Source organism: Wasmannia auropunctata, unplaced genomic scaffold (assembly GCF_000956235.1).
Source record: "Wasmannia auropunctata unplaced genomic scaffold, wasmannia.A_1.0 LD336095.1, whole genome shotgun sequence".
NCBI lineage: Eukaryota > Metazoa > Arthropoda > Insecta > Hymenoptera > Formicidae > Wasmannia > Wasmannia auropunctata.
The window spans coordinates 2,249,899-2,274,168 of NW_012026795.1; the positions used below are offsets into that span (position 1 = coordinate 2,249,899).

Below are 24,270 nucleotides of genomic sequence, written 5' to 3' on the forward strand. Positions count from 1 at the left end.
TATATTTGGCTATTGAGCGACTATATAACATAGAGAACTTTAGAGAAGGTTTCGCCATGTACGCGCTTATATAAGTTTAGAATCTTCGTTACGCAGCGGGTTTCCATCGTATTGAATCCTCATACGGTAAATTGGATATAACTAATTGCGTTATGCGTCTCTGGGACACAAGTCCCGCGATGGCACCCTCGCATTTGAGCACCGGGCAAGCTCATGTTCGCATCGAAGTTCACGTTAACGTCGTTCCGCTTAAAGTTCCCGTACCATGACAAAGAAGTTCGAATTTAATTGGCGCATCGAAGTGCCGGAGCTCTTGAGAAATGGCGCGACGTTCGATCGATGGTTCGAAGACAAGGAGACGACTGAATACGAGCCGAACTGCTTATTTAAAGTCGACGAGTACGGTTTCTTTATATATTGGAAAAGCGACGGCAAGGTAGCTCGATCTCTATAAAATTTTCGTAGCTCCATTTTCTGAATAGACAAATCGTCCGGTTATCATTTTTCAACAAACGAGCTCACGATGTATCTAAATGACTTTTTTATAGGACGGCGATGTCATAGAATTGGCTCAAGTATGCGACATTCGTTACGGAGGCACGCCAAAGGTAAATTTCGTCATAAAAAAAAGATATTACAGTAATAATGACTCCGTTTTATCGAATAACGGTCGACGCTCGGTCTGTTTAGGATCCAAAGTTATGCAATAAATTAAGTAAACATGGGACATTGGAGCAATTAGACCAAAAAAGTTTGACTATATGCTCCGGGGTGGATTATACGAATATTATTTATCAGCACATTGTATGCCCGGATGCACAAACGGCTAAGGTAATAATTGAAAAGTTGTGAAAGGATTAAAACTGTATACATATAAATTCAAACTTTAGAAAATCTATAAATACTGTAATTATTTCTAAGATTTAATTCTATAAACGCTTTTATTTTTAACATAATTAAATTACTCCTGATAGCGCGATAACACAACTAAATATTAATCCCCAACATGAAGAATTATATTACTCGCAATTTAATATTTAATTTGATTATTTAATTTACCCTTTTACCTTTTGTTTTAAATATAAATTTGCATTTACAATTTGCATTTATGTTAATTTTATGTTGCTTTATCGCTAATGTAATTAATACTCTCAATTATCTTCTTATTTAACTTCTCTATATGTTAATGCTAATCTGTGGTTAATCAATTCAGGATTGGCAGGCTGGTTTGCGTTTAATTACGCACAATACAAAAGCAAGTAACGTTTGTCCAACAATACAGCTTATGAAACAGTACGTATTCATTAATTCGAATTTAATATATGCTGCGCAAAAATATAACAAATGTTTATTCGAATGCTAATGCTGACGCTGTTTATTTTGATCATTAAATGAAATTTGGCTGATCGCCGATCTGCCAGTTGGATGCGGCTAAGTTTCCAAGTCGACCCGAAGGGAAAGGTTCCTGTGAAAGTGATATCAAAGACTTTTGCGTCCGGAAAGACCGAGAAACTCGTTTATCAAGGATTATCGGAACTAGGTCTGCCCAGTGGAAAGGTGAGTCAATAAGTACGGGAGTTTTCAAAAGGGAAAGGCCTTAATTAACATTTGAACGCGATCAATAAAGTTTATTTAAAGTTCATTTAAGGAAATTTCGAAGTTATCGCTGTAAGTAGGTGCACAACTTTTTTCAATTTCGCTTGAAGTAGAAAATTAATACTATTTTCATTCAATTCGATGTAAAAGTTTGCTTGCAAATAATTTTTGCATATAAATTTAAAATGTTATATTATCTCGTATACAAAATTATTATCTTGTTATTACTTCGTATATATTAAGTTTATATGTTTTTAAATATACTTATTCGACATAGCTTATTTGGTATTTAAATGAAACCCAACAGAATCTGACAATGCAGCAGATTGACAACAAAAATCGAGCAGACTTTGCAATTTTGTAAGCATTTAAGTTGTCATTGATATTGGAAAATCTTTAAAAGTAGCATTTCTAATCTTTTTAAATTTTATTTTAAAGAAATTATTTTAAACTGTTTTATTAATAAAAATTAATATATGTATTTTACATTAAAGCATTTGATTCTCCTCTTTCCGAGAATATTCTCATTTAAAGATATATGTAAAAATATCTTCGTCCTTGTTCTCTGTGCATTAGCTTCTTTTGTGCACAAAAATATTCATATCTCGTACTAACAATAAATATCATATATATATAATAATACACAAATAATTGTAACCAACAGAAGAATACGTTGTCGTGACATCAAAATGATTATTAAAAGTCACTTTTCGATCAGTTATGAGTCATTTTAACAATATCATGACTTCTTGTTCTTCTATTGGTTACAATTATTTTTGTGTATTATTTATGAAGAAAAATAATTTGCTAACACAGCAGATTTTATGCTGTTGTAGCAAATTCTATCAGTATTATATGCACAGTAAAAAGATTTATTTGGGTTATACATATATATCCAAGCTTCGATATTGATTATATAGGAAGCTCGACAAATTTTAAATGCGAGAAACGAATACCAACAAACACTACCTAGCAGTAGTCTTGCAAATATTCAATGACAGCGCAGCTCCTGCTCGATTTCTGCCGAAAATCTGACGATAATACTGTGTTTGAAAAATTTGCTCGATTTCTGCTGCCAATCTGTACATAGAACGTGAACAGATTTTATCTGATTTCTAGCAGCAGTTTGCTGACGTCGTCAGATATTATATACAGAGACTGTATAAAATTTGTTGCCCTTTTAGTATCAGAAATTTATAGTACACTCTGCGCGTAATCTGTCTATTCAGATGTGGCTCTGTTAATGTTAGTGTTAATTGTAAATGAGATATTTATTATATTATAGATTGTATTTAAGCTGTAAATCTAAAAAATACATCAATGCATATTATATTTTGTAAATTGCTATTTTTTACGTTTTAGAACGATAAAATAGAACCAGAGGCCTTTACGTTTGATAAGTTTTACAGTTTGTACTTCAAGATATGTCCCAGAAACGATATCGAGGAACTTTTTCAATCCATGTAAGTATTAATAAGTCGAGCTTAGTATAATCATTTCTCACGTTATAGAGGGCAAATTATTTTCTTGTTTATAGCACGAAAGGGAAAACCGATACTATAAGTTTGGTGCAATTGGTGGAATTCATGAACACAAAGCAGAGGGATCCGCGACTCAATGAGATCTTGTATCCGCTGTACACGGAAAAGAGATGCACAGAGATCATCAATGATTACGAGACGGATGAGAAAGCGAAAGCGGAAAGTGAGTTTCTGCAGAATATAATTTTTTTCCCGTCGTTACCCATTTTTTACATCTCATTCTGATGTTTCGTCATTTTTAGAGAAGCTAACGAAGGACGGTTTCATACGATACTTAATGTCGGATGAGAACGCGCCAGTATTCTTAGACAAATTGGAGGAGTGGATGGACATGGACCAACCGCTCGCGCATTATTACATCAATTCGAGCCACAACACTTATCTCAGCGGACGTCAGATCGGTGGCAAGAGCACCGTTGAAATGTATCGACAGGTTCTGCTTGCTGGTTGCAGGTAATGCGATCTTTCAGTCGTTCAGTTTGTAACGACATTAAAACGGTGTATATATATAGACCGAAAAATATTTTAAAATAATTTCTTTCAAAGAGTAGTATATGAAAGGAGACTTACAATTACAGGTGCGTCGAGCTGGACTGTTGGGACGGGAAGGGCGAAGACGAGGAGCCGATCATAACTCACGGCAAAGCTATGTGCACCGATATTCTCTTCAAGGATGTTATTTACGCCATAAGAGACACCGCGTTCATCACTTCCGAGTATCCCATAATTCTGAGCTTCGAGAATCACTGTTGTATGAAGCAGCAGTATAAACTGGCCAAGTATTGCGACGAAATATTTGGCGACCTGTTGCTGAAGGAGCCCCTGAAAGATTATCCTGTGAGTGAGAGATGCGTCGACGGACATCACACACGCGTTTAACAGCCGCGGCCAGCGAATTAAAATTAATCATGTATTACGCGGGCGTGTACATTAATTCCAGCTCGAGCCTGGAAGCCCTCTCCCTCCGCCGAGCGCGCTGAAACGTAAGATATTGATTAAAAACAAGCGATTGAAGCCGGAAGTGGAAAAGACCGAGCTCGAGCTCTTCCGCGCCGGACAATTCGAAGACAAGGATGAAATGACAGAGGATGCCAGTGCACCCGTAGCTGCTCCACCTCCAGAGCCGGAGCCACCGAAGGTGATCAACCATATCAATGAATCTAAAAAAAAGCGAAAGCTTAAATAATCTTGCTCTACTTTTTTCACTTTTTTTCTCACTGGAAAATTCACAATTTTTATCCTTTTAACTCTAAAATTGTTAATGTCAATTAAAATTCACAATTTTTATCCTTTTAATTGACATTAACAATTTTAGCGTTACCTACCCTATAATAAGTTTACAATTGTGCAGGAAGGCGAAGCTCCTGCCGCAGGCGAAGGAACCGAAGAAGTACAAGCGATTCAATATACGGGCAGTACAATGCGAGTTCATCCTTATCTTTCGGCAATGATAAACTACGCGCAACCAATAAAGTTCCAGAGTTTCGAGTCTGCACAGAGTACGATACAGATATATGTATTTATCGAAATATCATACTTATCTGTAATAGAGTACATTAGGATGATTAACGTGCGAATTTGTGATAACTTTAAGAACTTATAAGAATCATTTTTAACACTACCAAAGCAGTCAAACTAACTGATTCTCATTTTTTCTCATTTTTTTAATATAATGGTGCATTTTATGAGACTTTCCATAACTTTTTGTTAAGCAATACATACAGGATTAAATTCATTAATTAATTTTCTTTCTTTATCTCTTTTTCCAAAAAAAGAGATGTACATAGTATATTTAAATTTTTAAATAATAGAAATAGCTATACATTACTCGTCAATAATTCTATTAAAATTGTTGTCTGTGTATTTATTCCTTTTTAAATTTTTACGGTATTGTAAAAAAATCATGCTAAAAATTTGATCTAATGGATCTGTAAATGCATGAAATTTAATATTACTATTATTACTCTTTCTTTCTCGCGACGAGTTTTGCGTACAATAATGTACCTTAAATTTACCGAGGTAACGGGCGTTTATGTGGTAGTGCGTATGTCCCGGAGACTTAAGGAGGGTTAAATGAATGAGCGTACACGTGCGCACGTGTCGCACGGGCGACATGTACTAATGTCTCGACCCCGACGTTGCAGGCAAGAATATACATCATAATATGTCTTCGTTCTCCGAGACTGCCGCTCTTAACTATCTGAAAACTCACTCCGTGGAGTTCGTTAATTACAACAAGCGGCAAATGAGTCGAATATATCCAAAGGGCACGAGGGCTGATTCGTCGAATTACATGCCCCAGGTAACTGCAACGATACACAAACGCGCTTAGATTCCCCGCAGAGCTATTACTCACGTTATGTCCCTACACGGAAAGAACGGTTTTTCTAAAGTATCTAAAAACTTAGCTAGAAACAAATCTAAAAATAAGTAATTTCGTTAGACTATCACAATAATTATATGTATAAATATTGGATTATTGAAACGTTCGAGCTGATTGCTAGAATGTCAAAACTTTTTGCAGCGTTGCTTATCATACTTGAGTTTTCTATATAATTATTTTGATGGTCCAACGGAATTCTTTTCAGATCTCTAATCTATTAAATTTTTAGATATTTTAATAAAATTCGTTCTTTCCATATTTAATAATACACGGAAAGTCGTTCTTTCGTTAAGTATATTTTTTGAAAAAGTCGACGACCATCTTGTTTCCTAGGTATACTTATTTTATTTTATGCAAATACTTTCGTTTATTCAGGTCTTCTGGAACGCCGGCTGCCAGATGGTGGCTTTGAACTTTCAAACTCCCGATCTGCCGATGCAGCTCAATCAGGGGAAATTCGAGTACAACGGTACGACGGGTTATCTGCTAAAACCCGACTTCATGCGGAGACCCGATCGAGGCTTCGATCCTTTTTCCGAGGACGTCGACGGCATCATCACCGCGCAGTGCGCGGTTCAGGTCATAGCCGGGCAATTCTTGTCGGATAAGAAGGTGGGCACGTACGTGGAGGTGGACATGTACGGTCTGCCAGCAGACACGATCAAGAAGGAATTCAGGACACGGATGGTGCCGGCGAACGGTCTGAATCCGGTCTACAACGAGGAGCCGTTCTTATTCCGGAAGGTCGTGCTTCCTGATTTGGCGGTGCTCAGATTCGGTACTGCAGACGTCTCTTCTTTACGAGGATACGTCCATCACAATGTATAAATTTGAAATAAATAAACGCTGCCGTGTCTGGCGGCAAATCGAATATTTTTGTAATCACGAATTATCTCGCGCAGGTGTGTATGAGGAGAGCGGCAAATTGCTCGGACAGCGAATCTTACCCTTGGACGGCCTTCAGGCCGGCTACAGGCATATCTCTTTGAAGACCGAAGCGAACTTTCCGATGGCCCTGCCCATGCTCTTCTGCAACATAGAGCTGAAGATTTACGTGCCCGATGGATTCGAAGGTAGCATTCCCCGCGGCTCAAAAATAGTATAGCACTTTTCACGACTTTCGCCCACAAGCACGCCTCCAATTTCAGACTTTATGGCCGCCTTGTCGGATCCGGGCGGTTTTAGCAAGGCCGCCGAGAAGCAAACCGAAACGATGAAGGGACTCGGAATAGAACAGACGGATGCTAAGGCGGACGCTAAGAAGAAGAAAGAAGAAGAAACGAAGAAGGGTAACAATTAAAGTTATATACGTTTTTTTATGATTGTTTGATTAAATTGAATGGTAACGGAATAGCAAATTATACCAAATCTCAGATTGTAACTGCAACATTGCAGTTATAATCTGTGTTTGCTGGGAATATTATTTGTCATACAGTTCATGCAATTTCAGCGGAGGTATTAAAATTGGAGCCTATCACGTTAGAATCCTTGAAAAAAGAGAAGGGTTTCAAAATGGGTAAAAAGCACCAGAAAGAATTGGATACTTTGAAGAAGAAACATACTAAAGAGAGGCAAACTATGCAGAAAAATCACTGTAGTGCCATCGAAAAATTAACTAGAGGAAAAGAGTACATTGAAATTTTCTACTTTAATGTAATTCTATCGTATAAAGAGATTTGAGAAATCTACAATATTAGATTTATTTAATATGTACATCTATTATACATATATGATATTTTCAGCAAAAATGCTCTGGCGCAGGATGCGAATGTGAAGAAAATAATAAGCGAACAAACGGCTCAATGGTCCGCTATGATGGAGAAGCAGAGGAAGGAGGAATGGGAATTACTGAAGAATCAAACGCAGAGCTCTCGCGACGAGTTAAAGAGACTGATTGAGGTCGTGCAAGCCACGCAAGTTAAACAGATGCAGGCGAAGCACGACAAGTTGGTTCACGCCATTTATTTACACTATCCCCTGATAAATCTTCGCGACAGCATAAGTTCTGACACTCGTTTGCCACGTTAAACGTTAAACGTACATGTCGTTTAAACATATGTTAATTAAAATTGTAGAGATATAAAAGATTTGAACACCAATCAAGCCAAGATGTCTGTGGAAACGGCAAAAGAGGTGATGAATGATAAAGCTTTGAAAACGAAGGGTGATAAGGACAGGCGGCTTCGTGAAAAGAAGCAACAAAATACAAAGAAATTCGTGGAAGAGAGGAAGAATACAGAGATCAAGCAGGGCCGTGAGAAGGAAAAACTAAAAGTTACGCATGAAAAACAAGTGAAAGACTTGGACAAGGATATTGACACAGTAAGTTTAAGCGGCTATTCGTCCTAACGATCTTTTTTAATAGAAAAATGTATTAGATTTTCCACAAACAGATTGGTGAACTTAGAAGATAGCAATACCAATTTTTTTCTTCATGGTTCTCTTTAGAATTTTCAAATTAAGTTTTAATTAACGTTTTAAATTTTTTTAAAAATTTATTTCTGCCCTTTATTGAATGAAGAAAAATGAACGATCGTCATTAAACGTATGTTTTATTGTTTAATACCTTACTTAAGAATAGAGAAAATATGTAATAAATAAATTATAAAGAATTAAGCAATTGCCTAATTTTTATCGACAAAATTAAATTTTGTGAAATAATACGTTTGTTTGATCATGTTGCAGAGTATCGAAATGTATGAGAACGAAGTGATTGAATATGACTTATCATCTAAGGCGGAATTTTATATATAGTTTTTTCAATATTATCAAAAGATACGGTAACATTTTACATTGCGTCTTTCTATCATGGATTTTTTTCATTTGTTAATATCATGTATTCTATTTTGTGTAATGCATATATTTATTTTTATATTTTTCATAATTATGTGTTATAATTCTTTGTATCATTATTATCGCAGGAAATTATTTTTAGCTATGTACGTGTAATGTCATAAAGTTTATATCGTTATTAATCATTGATGAATGAATATCTATGTATTGTTAAATAAATATATATATACATATATATATATATATATATATATATATATATATATATGTGGACAAATAAAGGAAAATGATGATATTAAAAAAATATCTTATTATATATTTTATCTATTGTATTCTGCCCTAAACTACACATCACGCAGTCATCAGTTTCTTTTTCATAAAAGATCGCAAAAGTAAAAATGCAACATCGATTAAGTAATTTTCAATATCAATTAATTTATTACATAATATTTTTAAAATATTTATTAAGCTCAACCATTTTTTGACTCCGAAATGTAATCAGAACTGCGCGCAGCTGAATAATTATTTACACGACAATCGGAATGTATAAAATTATCGTTTTTTAATTGGCACGCATTTTTGTACGTTGTTACACTTTTGTACGTTGCTAAAGAGGTACTGATGATTAAATCACAAATATTTGCATTCTCTTAAAATTCTACTGAATCATTTTTTTTTTTCTAAGAATATACGACATCTGTACCTTCCTGAAGTTGAATGAAATTCTGTACAAACGGCATACGGTACACGCGCAAGGAGGCGATGGATCCGATGCACGCTCCAATCCAATAAACTATCACGTGCTCCAGAGATGAGGTTCCCAGACAACCGTATTTTAAAGAAGTCGCCAGTGCAGGATTGAAGTAACCGCCGGTGTAATTAAAAGCTGGAATATATTATACATCAAGGATCAACGATACAGACATTCTTTCACGTCGTGTGAGCAGGAATATAGAAAGGCTTACTGACCTGCAACCACCAAAGACGTCCCCACGAAGGCATCGATAACCGTACTAAATCTCGGGTTCAAGTCACCCAGCACGCGGGATGCCACTCTGCACATGCATGTTGCAATGCACTCCACAATCGCTCCAGTTACAGCGGACACCTGAAAAATCGTCGCACGCGTTTTTTTTTTAAATTTATTCAATAATAAAATTATCCGGATCGCACACGTGTTGAAAAGCGCATGTCCAATATACCGAATAAATAATTAAATTTGTGACATTTAAAAATTAATATCAATTAATAAATTGGTTTGTGGGATTGAATGACGATTTGGTCTTGCCTGCAGATCTGTAGTGCAATCGCCGTAGGCTCTGTTCTTGTGCGTAGAAGCGAATTGGAACGCCCACAACATTCGGATGTACTTGAATATAAAAAGACCGCCGGCCAATTGCGCGCATATCGACAAAAACGCGACAGTCAGGGGCTTTTTACGTATTACCACATCCTCCATATGCGTGTAAGGACACGCCGAAGCGTCATCCCAGTTTGCCGACCACCAGATCGTTAGTAGAAATAAATAAAGCGCGTACATCCACACTCCCCAATTGTCCGCAACTGAAGAGAAGTTGAAAAAAATTTTTTTTTGGGGGGAAAGGAGGCACTTTTGGGACAAACTGTTATTGTAGTAACGTGTACAATTTAAAAAAATGACAGAAAATAATACAAAAGATTTTAATTAATAGCTTAAAAATACATGTTGAAAAAATATAACGCTAACATATGATACGTAACATATAAATATAATTGTAACATAAATAATTGTCTAAATCCGTAAGATTACGATCAAAAAGTTAATCGCATGGTGTTAATTAATTACTTACAAAACAAGATTCGACTTACTTATAATGAGCTCGAAACATGCCCCGCAAAGTTCTGCCGTAGCTATGAATTCGAGGACCAGAGTCCTCGTGAGGGGATACGAACCAAGATAAAATAGCGCATACAACCTTAGCCAATATGCTAGCCAAATCGTGACACCGATGTACGCTGTGGACACTATCAAGTCTATTGATCCAGGCATTATCCTATTAAGATACGTGCTATTTAAACAAGTGCGACATCAGACATAATGTAAAACGTACGAGCGTGAATGAAGCACATCCGATAAAACGGTACATCATACATTCCACGTTAAAAGACAGACCTACAGTATTATCGTCCAATACAGCGTTTGTACAAGTAATGCTTTTACGGATCATTACTTTACAAATTGTCGGATGCACTGTTTTTTATTATCGAGATTATCGAACATTTTACTGTGTGACAATGTGCAATAATAAAACGCGGAACTAAAAACTGCATTATGTAATTGAGTTGCTATTTCTATCGATCGCACAGCTTAATTGAGAAACACAGTAAAAACTTACAAGATAATCACCAAATCACACTGGCTACTATTCCAACTTCTGTTATTTCGGTTTTTTCATAAATACTTTGCGCACGAGACATTCGCATTGAGTAGGGCTTCACGTAGCGGTTATTTAAAACTAGGCGTACCAAATATATCTACGCGAATATATCGCGAGGTGCTTTAAATAACTCGCCGAGACAGTCTCGAAGTATGGTATTATAAAGCAACGGAATTCCTGTTGGTCCGATGTAAAAAATAATGTATGCAAAACAATTGGCTAAAAAAAATTACTCAGAAAAAATAAGATTATGTCCCAATAAAACAAAATTTGGAAATACAATTTTATACTTTCGTGAGTATACAATCGATAAGGATTCTGGCAGAGAACTGAACTGGCGCAATGGACCAATGACGTCGCGAACGCTGCAGAATGTATATCTGATGCTGTAAACATACTCTCGCTTCATAATTCACACAAAAACTATCTTGTAGATCTAAATAATAATAATACAAAATAAATCACTACATAAAGTAAATATCAAGGTCAATCATAAAGGGACTGCACGCATACAATCAGAAATCATATCTGCAGTTTTATTCGGTTCATGAATTAACTACATTATTGTATATACGTTGAAATAAATGATTTCATGTATTCTGAGAATGTAGATTAACATTAACCTTATCGCTGTAAAAAAAGAAACATTTATTTACAGGAATTGAAGGACTCCCCTTTCGGTTTTTTAGCAGAGGTAGGAGAGTCATCTTGATTCTGCGTTCTTGCAGCTAACCTAGGAATTCGTTTAGCCTTCAAGTAGGACATTGTTTCGGTCGATGTCGACCTAAAAATCGATATAATAATTTAAACTAATGCGATTATTATTAATTTATTATTTTTTTATTAATTTTAGCTTTTTATTAATAATACAAAATTAATACACTTTTATTTCATTATAGCAGAAAATGTTTAAAAAGCAGAAAAAAAATTTTGTAATAAAGATATATTCATAAACAATTGCAATTGAAAGTCAATGAACGATTTACATATACGATTATGCGATCGTATTTAAGTAATGCAGAAACAAAAGTAATTGCTAAAACTCAACAATAACTGTAAAAAATATATATCTGTTATATTAAAAATAAATATATGTATACCTCGAATTTTTCTGTTCTGTCAACATTTCCGATGAGTTACTCTCAGTCGAATTTGAACTCACAGAATAAGGAATGACATAAGTTCTACTACTAACAAACTCGTTAGTTGACTCGGTATTTTCTGTTACAGAAAACGAGACAATTCGTGTCTCTGCATCACTTGTAGACTTTCTTTTAATATTCTCGGATTCTGACTTCGCAGTCTTCACATCTGTCTGACTTTCGACCTTCGGCTTCAGCTTGCCGTCTTGTGTGGGGAAATTTACAGTAGGCAAATTAATAGTTTTATCCCCTTTGGTATTATTCATCAATTTAATTAGTAAGTTCGATAACTCCTCTCTTTTCCTCGTTACGATAATTTCTTCGAACCACGTTTTCAAGGTTTTAATTGGCAAAGTATAATCTGTGATGGGATCCTAAAAAAAAAAGGAACAAATTCACAACGATGAATTTACGCAATCAGTTATATAAAAAGTAAATAAAAAAAAAACGTTAAAGATATTTTAATATACTTGCCTTGAAAAAACTTTCTACATATTGTAATACATACAATCCGCAATCAGTAAAATTTGATTGCTGCGGTACTTTCGGGCATGCTCCCTTAATAGTGTCTTTCGAGAATGTCTTTTCTACACCAAGTTTGGCAACATGTTCGCAACTTAAATAATCCCTTAACGTAGCAACTACCCGTGCTCTACTAGCACCAGCAAGCGAATCGAATATTAATATGCAGGGGCTACAAATTAAATAAATTAAATTATTCAAATATCAAAGTCACAAGAGATTGCATCAAATACATGATATGCTGCTTACATCTTGACGATTTCCTTTTTGACGATTTCCTTCTTGATGACTTGTTCTTCGACTTTAACCTTGATTTGGGTTTTATTTTCTTCCGGTTGGTCAGTCTCTTCCTATAAGTGACATATGTTGCATTACAATCACTGTTTTAGAGCGATAAAAAAAACCTATCAACGATAAAATATATTCTACCTCTTCGTCGCTATCCATTTCCATTTCGTCATCGTCGCCCTCTGCTTCGTCCCTTTCAGATCCATCATCTAGCTGGTCTATCGTTATGGTCGTTGGTACAGGAGTGATTGTTGTAGAGCCAATTGTGACAGCTTTTGCTTTCAATTCTTTTATTTTTTTAGTCTTTTGCACATTCTTAGGACTACTGTTTTCAGTTTTAACAGTGCAAGTAGAAACTTTTCCGACTAATCCAGGGAAGCAAATAATAGCCAAGAACCAATGTGCGCTGTAAACAATATTATGTTATGTAAAATAATATAATCTCTGCTTGCGTTATCGAAAGTCAATAGAATTACTTAGAAAATAAAATAAAATTGAATAATCGTTTATTACAAGCTGTAAATTTTTAGATAAATTTTAATATGAGCTAATAAGGCGCAGATATATGTGCAATAATACTTTATGATTTTATGTGTATACTTTAATGTATTTTCTTTTTCTTTCATCTATATAATTAAACTCATCGTATATATACAGTGAATTTCTTCAGTGAACTCATCTAATATCCCGATAAAGATTTCAACTTTTCAGATTCTCGATTGGTGATTCTGAGTGGACCTAGCATCGGAAAACCAGCTAAAGAATCGCATCTTAAGCTCATATTAACTATATAGAAAATTTGCAAAATTACTTACTGTTCGTTTATAGGAATTATAACAAAATCTTTTTCAAATATATTGACATTCTTTGTCCACTTCTGTACTCTCGCGTGCCGTTTGGCGGCAGGTGTCATTGGCACAGTACTTTCAGCAGCTTGGGCATGTGGGCTAGTTAAACGTTTGTAGAAGTACGAACTGAACACGTGAGTTCTATGTTGATCAAATTCTGGTAATACCTCTAAGGTCAAATACTTTAAATAAAAATCTATAATCACATCGTTCAAGAACTGATCTTCTGCGAGACATAAGTAATCTTCAGTGTTGATGGCTATTCCTCCCTTTGCGGGAGGTGGTGGATATACAGTTATTCTGTAAAAGAAAATAGTTTATGTATAAAAAATTGTAACAACCATATTTACAAATTTATAATTATATACTACAAAAAAATTGAATTAAATAAGAGATAAAATATACATTTTATCCAATAGATCAAATAATATCAGATTATTAAAAAATTTATTATTAAAGATTCTCACGTTTGTATGTCATCACTGGTAGTGGTAGTATTTGCTGTGTTTTGGCTTAAAGACTTCCGTGTATTAATAAGCGACTGTAAACACTGTAAAAATATATAAAAATATTATACATAAATACACAAAGTGTTAAAAAACCATTCAGCATTTACATGGTAGATAGTACAAACTATACTGAGTAAAAAAATCTTAGTGAAAACATAGGTTTTGAAAGCTCAACCGTTGATCTGAAATATAAACATTTTCGTATGTTATAGCATTTTGTGCGTTAGGCGTAAAAACGTCGCGCAACAGAAGCATTTTCATTAACACGACCACTACGGCCATACGCACGACCCATGTACAGCTAACATACAAAAATGTTTATATCACAGAAACGGTTGAGCTATCGACCTATGTTCAGTTAAAGTTTTTTTTATTCAGTACAGTGTGTACAATCTATCAAATAAATGTGGAATGGTATTTTTTTTAACACCCACCTGTATGCATTTATATTATATGTAATGAAGTATAATAAAATTGAATTTAGTCAAATACGTACATCTCTTGGTGATGCCCGTATAAGTATATCGTTAGCTTCTTTAGGATTCAATTCGTCTATTTTATCTCCTCGTGAGAATAAACTTGTTAATATCGCTTTTGAATCCTCCGGTAACCTATCCGGTAATAATGTAATACGTTTATGCGTATGATCTAAAAAAAATAATAAAAATATAAAGTTATTTATCCAGGTTTATATATGTTTGTATTGAGAATTATGGAAATTAAAAAATAATACTTTTTAGAGTAATCATTAAATTATGGAAACTATTTAAAATAGAAGAGTCGTGTAAACACCTTTTCCAGCAGGGTCGTAATATGGCCCCTTTGGATCTTGCATCCCTAACAATTCGCGTATCATGGCTCCATTATTTATAGACGTATAAAAGAATAGTACTGGCATTGTTTTTCCAAAATGAATTAAAAGTTTAATTATATCTCTATATTTCACATCCAAAGTAACAAAACTTGAACCTGTAAAATAATGGAAATATTTTAAGAAGCTTATATAAATCTTCCTGTACTCAGACATTTCAATTATAGGTAAAATCAACTTACCATCTTCTAACAAAGGTACGCTAAATCTTACACCACTATGGGAAATTACTACCTTTTCCCGAGGAATATATTTGTAAGATCCTATTCTAACCGTTCGACACTCTAGAGCAGTTTGTGGTAGTTGATCAATGTCTAAAAAGTTTTCACATATTCCTAAAATCCAATATTATCTCATTATTATATTATCAGCCGACATGTTAATTGTGACGATCACCTATGTATCTTATATAATATATATAACACTTTTACCATTTTCTTCATTATCCATCGGAAAATCGTCATATAAAGTAGAAGTGTTTGTAATTATTGGTTCTTTATCCAGAATGGTATCCATCTCTTCATCAAATATGTTACTTGCATTGCCCACCACTGCGTTAGTATTAACGCTTCCCGTTTTTTTAGTTCTGCCCCTTTCTTCTTCTTCATCAGACGATATTGTCAAGCATTCTAGAAATTAACAAAATAATCATTAATGCATACGCATGTTTCATGCGTGAAATACATTAGATTATTATATGTATACCTGGCTCTTTATGAATAGGCTTTGGTTTTGAAGCTGCACCTTTACCCTTTCCTCTGGGCCGTTTGCACGGAGGGCCGTCGCGTTCTACTTTCTCCAATTTCGTAACATTTCGTTCGTTGTTCTTCTTGTAGAATATCTATAAAAATATACAACCATAATATATATCTACAAATTAACACGAGAAACATTGGCAGAAGAAATTGCCGACGGAAATATAATTAAGATGATCGTAGTAAACTGCTTTCAATATGACCTGTAATAACATAGCAGTGATATAAAATGTCATAACTTTAGAACTAATTCTTATCTAAATTTTTCTCTAGACAAAACACTTCTTTAATGACCATATGCGCTCTAGAAAAAAAAAACGCTCTAAACGTACTGTATAAAAATGTTAATAGACTTAAGTTAAATTCTTAATCTTAAGTGAATTAAATTGTGAATTAAAGTGAATTAATTTATTAGCCATTCACATCAGACGTCAAACAATAGACCATTAATAACAGGTGATTTCATTATAACATTGTAATAGGTATATCGGTCTTCTTGCACCGCGCAATCATAAATCTTACATCGACAGATATCCCAGCCTCCTTCCTTTCTGCAATAGGTATTGACTTGACTTCCTCAGTTTTTAATTTTGTATTACACCGTTCACATCGGTTGAAGTGTAGTGAACTGTAGCCGCAGTGTGGACAGAGAGCAAGCATTCCTTTGACCATAATAGGTTCCTAGTAATAACACGGTATACTTCGTACTTGTAGCATATCACTTATTTCGAATGATGAACCTTAAGTGTACTCCCTTATTTTGTTACGGAAATTCTTATCAATGTGACATTATTACATTTGTATATAGATTACCATTAACTGTGTTGTATATCTAGTTCATTTCATTCCTACATTCTGTTATTTTTTATATCTATTACATCTCATTCATACAAATATTTATCAAACATAACACAGTAACATCTATTATCATTAACACTGACATTGAAGCAAAGAAATTGGCATAGTAATAATATTAAAAAATAATATTATAAATTTTATATTTTCGCAAAAATGTTATATGTTATCGACTATCAGAATATTTTTTAATAATTAAATATTGATTCCAAATTTTAGAAATTTAAGTTTTAGAAAAATAAGGTTCCGATATATTTGCAATATGAACAGAATTGAAAAGCATAACTTTTATGCCAATATCCTTATTTAATATAATTTCTTTACAATAAACCTATTAGCTTACCTCAGTAGTCTGTGTAGAGGCGTTACTATTTTCATCCGATGCACTGAAAACATATAAGAATTGTGATGATAAAATTGGTATATGATATTAACAAATACGAAAAGTGTAAACAAATGTAATTAGCGGAATATCTTACTTGGCATTTTGAGATAAAGTTTCAGTACCAGAGGAGCTTATAATTTCTTGAGAAGAGTTACAGTCGTCGCTACCCTCGAAAGATGTAAGCGCCCCGGAACCTCCTACATCGACTATGTAGTTTATACCCAATGCAGGATCATCTACCAGAGAAACTTGCGTTTCACCAGCGAATGGAATATTCACCTAAAAGTATTTTATATAATGTATAAAAACATATTTAACAAAAATTCGATTATTGATCATTATGTGGTTGATAACTTTAGAGCTGGATCAAAATAGGATATAATTGCAATTATCCAGCGTTGATGTCGATGTTACAGATATTTCTTCAATATTTTGAAATATCTTACAACATTCTCTGAAAGCCTCAAATTCCCCCAACTACATAACAATTTGTCAATAATTCTGTACAACTTTTCTACAAATAACTTTGTAGAAACGTACCTTGCCCACGACTGCACGTACCTGATCCAGTAGGTCGTGTACAGTGCAGTCCTCGTTCGGGATGTCGAACGTGATCAGTCTCTGTTCCCCTGTGGGCAACATCACTAACATTTTTGCCGTGTTTCCTTGAATCTGATGCTGCACTATAGCATTCGCTGGATCGCTTATAGTTTTTTGGAGGTAAGCGATGCTTTCACTTGCACTGTTCTCATGTTGCAGCCGTGGCGAAGGTGACTGTTGTGCTACATGTTCCGTTTCCTGACCGTGTTCCGAGGAATTGACTTCCATGTCAATATTAGCTACGCGTGTGTTGTGTTCAGCTGGTGAAGGGGTCGACGCTACCGCAGGTTTCGGTATTTGTTGCGGAGAGACTGAAATCTGCTGCGTTCTCTGTTGCACAGAATTTACGAAACGACGCGCGGGATTATTCAACGCGGAGGACTGAACTTGCAAAGTGTTAGAGAACTGTCTTTGTGTGTTATTTTGCCTTTGTTTCTCGATATGCAGTTTTTGTAATTGTTTTAATTTGGCTTGCTTAATTTGCTCATTTAAGTGCTCCATATCCGTAGGCTGCACTCTCGTTGGTGTTTTAGAAATTTCAGAAGGAACTATTGCTACAGGTCGCACATGCGAGATATTCGAATTAGGAGTACGAACAGGTCTAACAGTCACATTCTGCCTTTGTAAGCCGATGGGTTTGCAGACGGACAGCGTGGACTTGGGACTTGTTGCATTAGAATTTTGAATCCGATTGTCCATTGTCGTAGTTATTACTTTTACTCCATCTGGAGATACCACACTCACTACGTTGTTTATTAACTGTCTATTTTTCGTCTGATGAAGTGTAGATAATTTTTTTTCCGCCTGATTTGGATTGAATGATCCAGAATTTACATAAACAGGCGCCTAGAAGTAAAAGTAATTGTTAGATCAGCATTAAAAAGGTAAAATTAATTTTGTTTATTAAACATTATGTGTATCAACTCACTGGCGACGTGACATTATTTTGTATATTACTTCTAGTTAAAATGGCAGTCGGATTTTTTTCTTGTAACAACGTATTTTGCTTCGCTATTATAGTATTAGGGTTTTGTATTTTCATAAACTGCACTTGTTGACCTTCATTTTTACATTCTGCCTTAACACCTATAAAGAACAATTTATTCATTGTAAACAAGAAAAATACCAGAGATCAATGTTGTGTACACAACACTGAAATATAAAATAATTTAACAGACTTTGTAAAGCACAGTACCATAGCACAAGCACATTTATTTACCTGTATTACTCGCAATGCTCATGATATTTTCATTAACAATATTCACTGTATTTGGTTTTAATAGATCTTGGGTTCCAGTTATATCATTCGTTTTGATTATAAAAACATTTTGCCTGAAAATAATAAACACTATTACAAATATTGTTATACAAGTTTTCTTATTCTAGCTAAACACATAACATACTAATATAGATATTATATATATGTCAATAAAAAATATACTAATATGGACTATTTTATTCTACAGAATATCACTTGATGAACGATTAAATAAAACTGAGAAAAACAGAACTGAGATAAAAGTTTGCTATCTGGATGCGAGATATAACTTTATAATGGTGAATAATTATTCGACAAAAGTTTCAATGTGAAAGAAAAAAATTATATACTTTTTTAAAATAAGATTAGATTAATTTTGATTGTATTTTTTTATTTAAATTATAATTATATTCATATTTTAATATAATTTTTTCTTAAGCATATAAAGTTTCCAATTAGAGTAAATATTACATTAAAATTTAAACTCACATATACTTGATAAATTAAAGAACTTAGAGTAGAACTTAGAGTAGAACTTAGAGTAGAACTAGAATAATTACTGGTACAAAAGATCGCTCATAGGCCACACATGTTAAGGATTGTACCAATTAAATTATTCATAATATTATTCTAATTACACAATTTCTAATCATTATTTCTAATAATTTCAATCGTAAATACATATTTAAATTTAATTCATTATATTTTATTAAATTTGCACATCTGCATTTTTTATCTTACATAGTTCTTCTTAAGCAAGTTCTTTATATACACATATACGTACATACATACACAACACACCATAATCAATACATTAGTAGGTAAGCTTATGATATAAAACTAATATTTTCTTTGAGGCACACGCGTACAAGAGGAAAACTCTTATATAAAATGTAAAACATTCAATTACCTGAACAAACTGAAAAAATTACTCAAATCTTATTATCATAAAAATCGATATTTGAACAAAAACATGTGAATGTAATATCGTTAATGTCAGATGAGATAAGTAGAATAACTATAATGGATGAAAAATTTAAAAAGAAGCTTATGGTATTCTTAATGTCTTTACAAGACTTTTGCAGCACGTTTTGTTATAAAAAACTATATATATATAAACTATTATATATTATATAATTGGTATTTTATATAATAAACTAGTATATTATATAAAACTATTATACATATATTATATAATTGGTTATACATTTGAAATATATATATTTTTGTAATCTGTCACTTTATATTTATAAAACGTGCGCAAAATATTTAAAGTCATATTTCACTATTTTTACAAAAATTATATTTAAAATTTCATTATGTATTCGTACATACATACACGGAAAGAATAATTTTGCTGGATCCAGATTTGAAAATAATTTTTGTTCAATAATCAAAATAATTTTGTGCAAATGTCAAAATAATTGCTAGAATATCAAAACGTTTTGTAGCAATGCTTATAAGTTTTAACATTCCAACAAATTATTTTGATGATTCAACAAAAAATTATTTTCAGATCTGTATTCAGCAAAATTTTTAGACCTTTCAACAAAATCGTTTTTTCCGTGTATCACATATATTACGCGGCGTGTCCAATAATACGATAGAAGACTACTTTAAGAAGCCTGTTATGATAACGTCTCTTCCACATTATTCTAATCCTGATATATACGAAAAATCACTTTAAAATTGGATATATTCGCATATGCAAAATATTAAATCCTAAGTGCGTTCTCTACGAATGTTCGTAAATTTACTAAACATTTCAGGAACCGAAACGATATTTTAATCTCAAAATGTATGGCCCATTGTACAGTATAAAGATACACAATTTACTATAATATTTATATTATCTTAGAACCACATTAAAGTATATCTCTCACAACCACAGTAGTCACATCAATATCCTATTTATATTTCCTCCGAGAGATATTAAAATTATAAGAATTTAATTAAATCCTTGAAGTCTGTACATCTCTTATAAAATATCCTAAATACACTCGAAACTCGGAGTCACTCTACTATCCCAATATAATTCGAACAATTGAAAATGCATGCTGTGTAAAGTTACCCTTGTTCCAATCGCGCCGCAGATATTTGATTCCCTAAATTAATAGCTTGCGGGGAAAATATTGCCTGCCTGTTTTGTGGTGTAGCAGTATAAGTCATAAGCCGTTGTGAACCATTACTGCTATTATTAATATCCCCAACAACTAACTGAATTCGTTGCCCTGCGTCTGCAACAGCGCAGATTCTTGGTTCTACTTCCTCGAATGTGATAGTACCACTGGCATTGGTCAGAAGATTATAATATTGTGCCATATTATTCATAACTTAGGTGCTGGGCAAATATGATCTTTGTTCAATTAATAAAGATCAAGATTGAATTGCTAATACCCTGAATTAGACCAATCCATCAAGATCATGTCTGTAGAACAGTCTGCCTAGTATTTGTGCGGTACAACCTATGGAAAACAATCACGAATTATGTCTGACTTTTATGCAGCAAGTATAATTTCAAAGGGTAAGCAAATATGTCCGAACAATACACAATTGTTGAGAAAACATTATTGAAATAATGTAGGAAATGTACGAGTATTTGTGCGATACAACCTATGGAAAATAATCATGAATTATATCCGACGTTTATGCAGCAACTTTAATTTCAAAGGGTAAGCAAATATGTTCGAACAATACACAATTGTTGGGAAAACATTACTAAAATAATATAGGAATGTACGAGTATTTGTGCGGTACAACCTATGGAAACCAATCATGAATTATATCTGACTTCTATGCAGCAAGTTTAATTTCAAGGGGGGTAAGCAAATATGTCCGAACAATACACAATTGTGGAGAAAACATTATTGAAATAATATAGAAATGTACTCGTACTGTAAATAACGTAGAAATTCGTTAATTTATAAAAATAATGTAGTAGACTTCAAATATAACGAGCGTTAGTAACACGCGTATAGAAAATCACGTCTGTGAAATTATATTTATATATAATTGGAATCTGATTGTGTTTGAGTATTTTTGTATGATGCACGTATTTCATAATAAACATATGTAAAGTTGTATCAGAAATTATAGAATACTGTTAAAGCATACTAAAACATATTAAGATTTTTAATGTTTTATTGAAGAGAGATTCAGTATAAAGTCAGAAACAAATAAGGAAAAATAAATTTTCACATTAATAGAAACTTTTAAAGTAGTCTCCTATAGAAATTAATTCTCCTCCAAGATTCCAAACAAAAATTCTGCTAACCGCTAATCGTATTGTCGTAGAGAGAATTATATGTACCTCGCATCTTTTTTCAGTTCAAGAAAATTAGAAATTTCGTACAATGTATGTGCTTCAAAGATACCTTATGTCATAATCGAGAAAAAAAAAGTGATGTGACAATGATCATGTATTTTAGTTGGTTATACAATGTGTCGATTTGTTCATTGAATGCAAACATAATTTTGCAAATTACAGTAGCATGCAACAGATGAATTTAAAATAATAGCATTGAGTCCTGTGTCTGCGTGCGTGTCTTAAGAGGAATTGTTTATGTAAAAGATATAAAAAAATTACTATATTAAATGTGTTATAATTTCGAGATTATCAAATGTTTTATATGTACACTCACACATATATATATATATATATATATATATATATGTGTGTATGTGTGTGCGTGTGTGTGTGTGTGTATGTATAATACAGAAAGTATGTATACAGAAAACCTCATCAGGAACGCAATTAATTATTAAGGACACGTTAATCAATTTGGACAGTCCATGCGTGCTCTGCTGACTCAATTGTTAAAAGATACAATTCTTTGTAGTCTTATATTGCAAGCATAGATTTGTATCATGAGGTACGTTCCAACAAATTTTGGAATATACGTATCTCATGCTAAGCGAAACATGAGCAATTAGTGCGAAAATTCTTTGCAGCTCTCCTTCCATTTTAGTTTCTAATTGAACAAAATAATGTCCGCATGTGTATCACATCATGGTTAACGTATCATGGTTAACATATTTGATCACTGAATTCACATCGATCATACAACTTAATTAAGAGAAGAAAAATGTCAAATTTAATGAATTTATCTTGACATCTTTAATTCAAGAAATATTAATATAGCCTGACTGCGAAAGATGAAATATTAAATAGGAGTGATACATGCAATAAATTAGTATTGATTGTTGGCATAATGAATGAACGTGATCTTGAATGACTGAACAGCTGTAACAAAAGATTGTTTACGTTTAAACATTTCCTCGTGCAGTACGTGAAGACGTGAAGTGCCTAACCCATCAATGTGTTAATATATTCGAAATGTCAGCACGTTTAAAGATCCTAGAGACGCCGCGAGTAATCGGGACAGGATGATTTAAACTTCACAGACACCTTTGGAGGAAGCATCGCGACGCGCGTTTAAACGCGAGAGCCAGGCCGATTTTCGTGGGATCTCAGCGGTGCGGAATTCTTCCTCGAGATACGACGGAGAGGTGAGAGATTGAAGGCAACAATGCGTCACGACGGCGCACGGGGACATACAGTTTAAAGACCGCAACGACCATAACCTAAAAAAGCCCCGGAGCAGGGGAGGGAGGGGACGAAGGAGGCAGGAGTAGCGGCCGTGCTTCCCTCGCGCCCTCGACGCCACGACCGTCCGCGAGGAGCGAGCGGAGGCCTCGTGCACCCGACGGGCGGACCGGCCAGTCGCGCCGAAACGGCAGGTCGGCGATCGTTTTCGACGAAATACGCGACGGAGATCGGTCGCGGCGACTGGTCCGTTCTTAAACGGCGACTCTCATAACCTCGTCGTCGCACGGGATTAAGGGATTAAGTCGCGGGGACGGGGAGGGGCCTCCGTAGGCCGGTATCGACACGCGTTATCTCGTGGCGAGGCACGGCGTGGGCGCGATTGACAATTCGCTCGTCGAGAAACACGTGGCCGTGCCGCGGCGACGCGACAAGACGAGGGGCGACGATCTCTCCTCTCCGCACGGGGATAACCGATCGCCGTCTCGGTAACGAGATGCGCAACAGCGTGATACTCACGATCGTTTCGCACGCGCTGGCCGCAGTCGCCGACACGCCGTTAGCAAAAAAAAAACTCGTGCAAATAAACGCGCTCAGCACTTTGTGAATTGCTCCGTTTCGCCCTCACTTTGCTGCGTTCGGCGCGAGTAAATAACAACTGCACCTCGCCATTTTACGTATCCACTTCCACTGACCGCCACTGACTTCCACTTCTCGTGCGGTGCGGGCGAATCGCGCTTTAATCGCGCTGCGATCACCGCGGACCCGCGACGACGAACGGGCGGCGGACGATACGTCGCGAGGGGAGGGGGAATCGCGCGGCGCAGTGCGCAGCCGTTCCATGCCGAACTTCCGGCACGCCGCTCGACCGCGAACTTCGAACACCCCGCGGATCTAACGATCCGCAACCCGAATATATATATAGGTTCCACGGGATTTATATCTATTTCCACCAATGTAA

General features: G+C 34.7%; 3 protein-coding genes across 9 annotated transcripts; 1 reads left to right on the plus strand and 2 right to left on the minus strand.

Annotated features, from left to right (window-relative positions):
• The first annotated feature begins 196 nt into the window (after window positions 1-196).
• On the plus strand, window positions 197-8,522 carry LOC105462702 (1-phosphatidylinositol 4,5-bisphosphate phosphodiesterase). Its single transcript, XM_011709506.1, has 19 exons — window positions 197-436; window positions 549-608; window positions 691-831; window positions 1,214-1,293; window positions 1,422-1,557; window positions 2,959-3,059; window positions 3,134-3,300; window positions 3,380-3,590; window positions 3,716-3,974; window positions 4,078-4,275; window positions 4,489-4,636; window positions 5,282-5,439; window positions 5,896-6,298; window positions 6,423-6,593; window positions 6,669-6,809; window positions 6,971-7,148; window positions 7,263-7,466; window positions 7,596-7,842; window positions 8,206-8,522. Exons 1-19 carry the CDS (start codon window positions 266-268, stop codon window positions 8,272-8,274), a joined length of 3,243 nt encoding a protein of 1,080 aa, XP_011707808.1. The 5' UTR covers window positions 197-265; the 3' UTR covers window positions 8,275-8,522.
• Window positions 8,523-8,608: 86 nt separating this feature from the next.
• On the minus strand, window positions 8,609-11,140 carry LOC105462703 (aquaporin-12A). Of its 2 annotated transcripts, XM_011709508.1 has the most exons (5): window positions 10,689-11,140; window positions 10,162-10,346; window positions 9,602-9,876; window positions 9,283-9,421; window positions 8,609-9,199 (listed from the first exon to the last, which is right to left on the minus strand). In XM_011709508.1, exons 2-5 carry the CDS (start codon window positions 10,340-10,342, stop codon window positions 8,994-8,996), a joined length of 801 nt encoding a protein of 266 aa, XP_011707810.1. In that variant the 5' UTR covers window positions 10,343-10,346; window positions 10,689-11,140; the 3' UTR covers window positions 8,609-8,993. The 2 variants fall into 2 exon arrangements, with proteins under 2 accessions (XP_011707810.1, XP_011707809.1); XM_011709507.1 differs by having other exon boundaries at window positions 10,162-11,140.
• Window positions 11,141-11,244: 104 nt separating this feature from the next.
• Window positions 11,245-24,042, minus strand: LOC105462704. 6 transcript variants are annotated; one of them, XM_011709511.1, is made up of 20 exons: window positions 23,829-24,042; window positions 20,904-21,228; window positions 18,725-18,837; window positions 18,434-18,591; window positions 17,446-18,351; window positions 17,000-17,184; window positions 16,864-16,906; window positions 16,188-16,346; window positions 15,616-15,751; window positions 15,342-15,539; window positions 15,093-15,245; window positions 14,832-15,008; window positions 14,536-14,687; window positions 13,998-14,080; window positions 13,498-13,830; window positions 12,824-13,088; window positions 12,644-12,744; window positions 12,347-12,566; window positions 11,831-12,246; window positions 11,245-11,514 (listed from the first exon to the last, which is right to left on the minus strand). In XM_011709511.1, exons 2-20 carry the CDS (start codon window positions 21,092-21,094, stop codon window positions 11,379-11,381), a joined length of 4,125 nt encoding a protein of 1,374 aa, XP_011707813.1. In that variant the 5' UTR covers window positions 21,095-21,228; window positions 23,829-24,042; the 3' UTR covers window positions 11,245-11,378. The 6 variants fall into 6 exon arrangements, with proteins under 6 accessions (XP_011707813.1, XP_011707812.1, XP_011707811.1 ...); XM_011709510.1 differs by having other exon boundaries at window positions 17,467-18,351; window positions 20,835-21,228; XM_011709509.1 differs by having other exon boundaries at window positions 20,835-21,228.
• Between the last annotated feature and the right edge of the window lie 228 nt (window positions 24,043-24,270).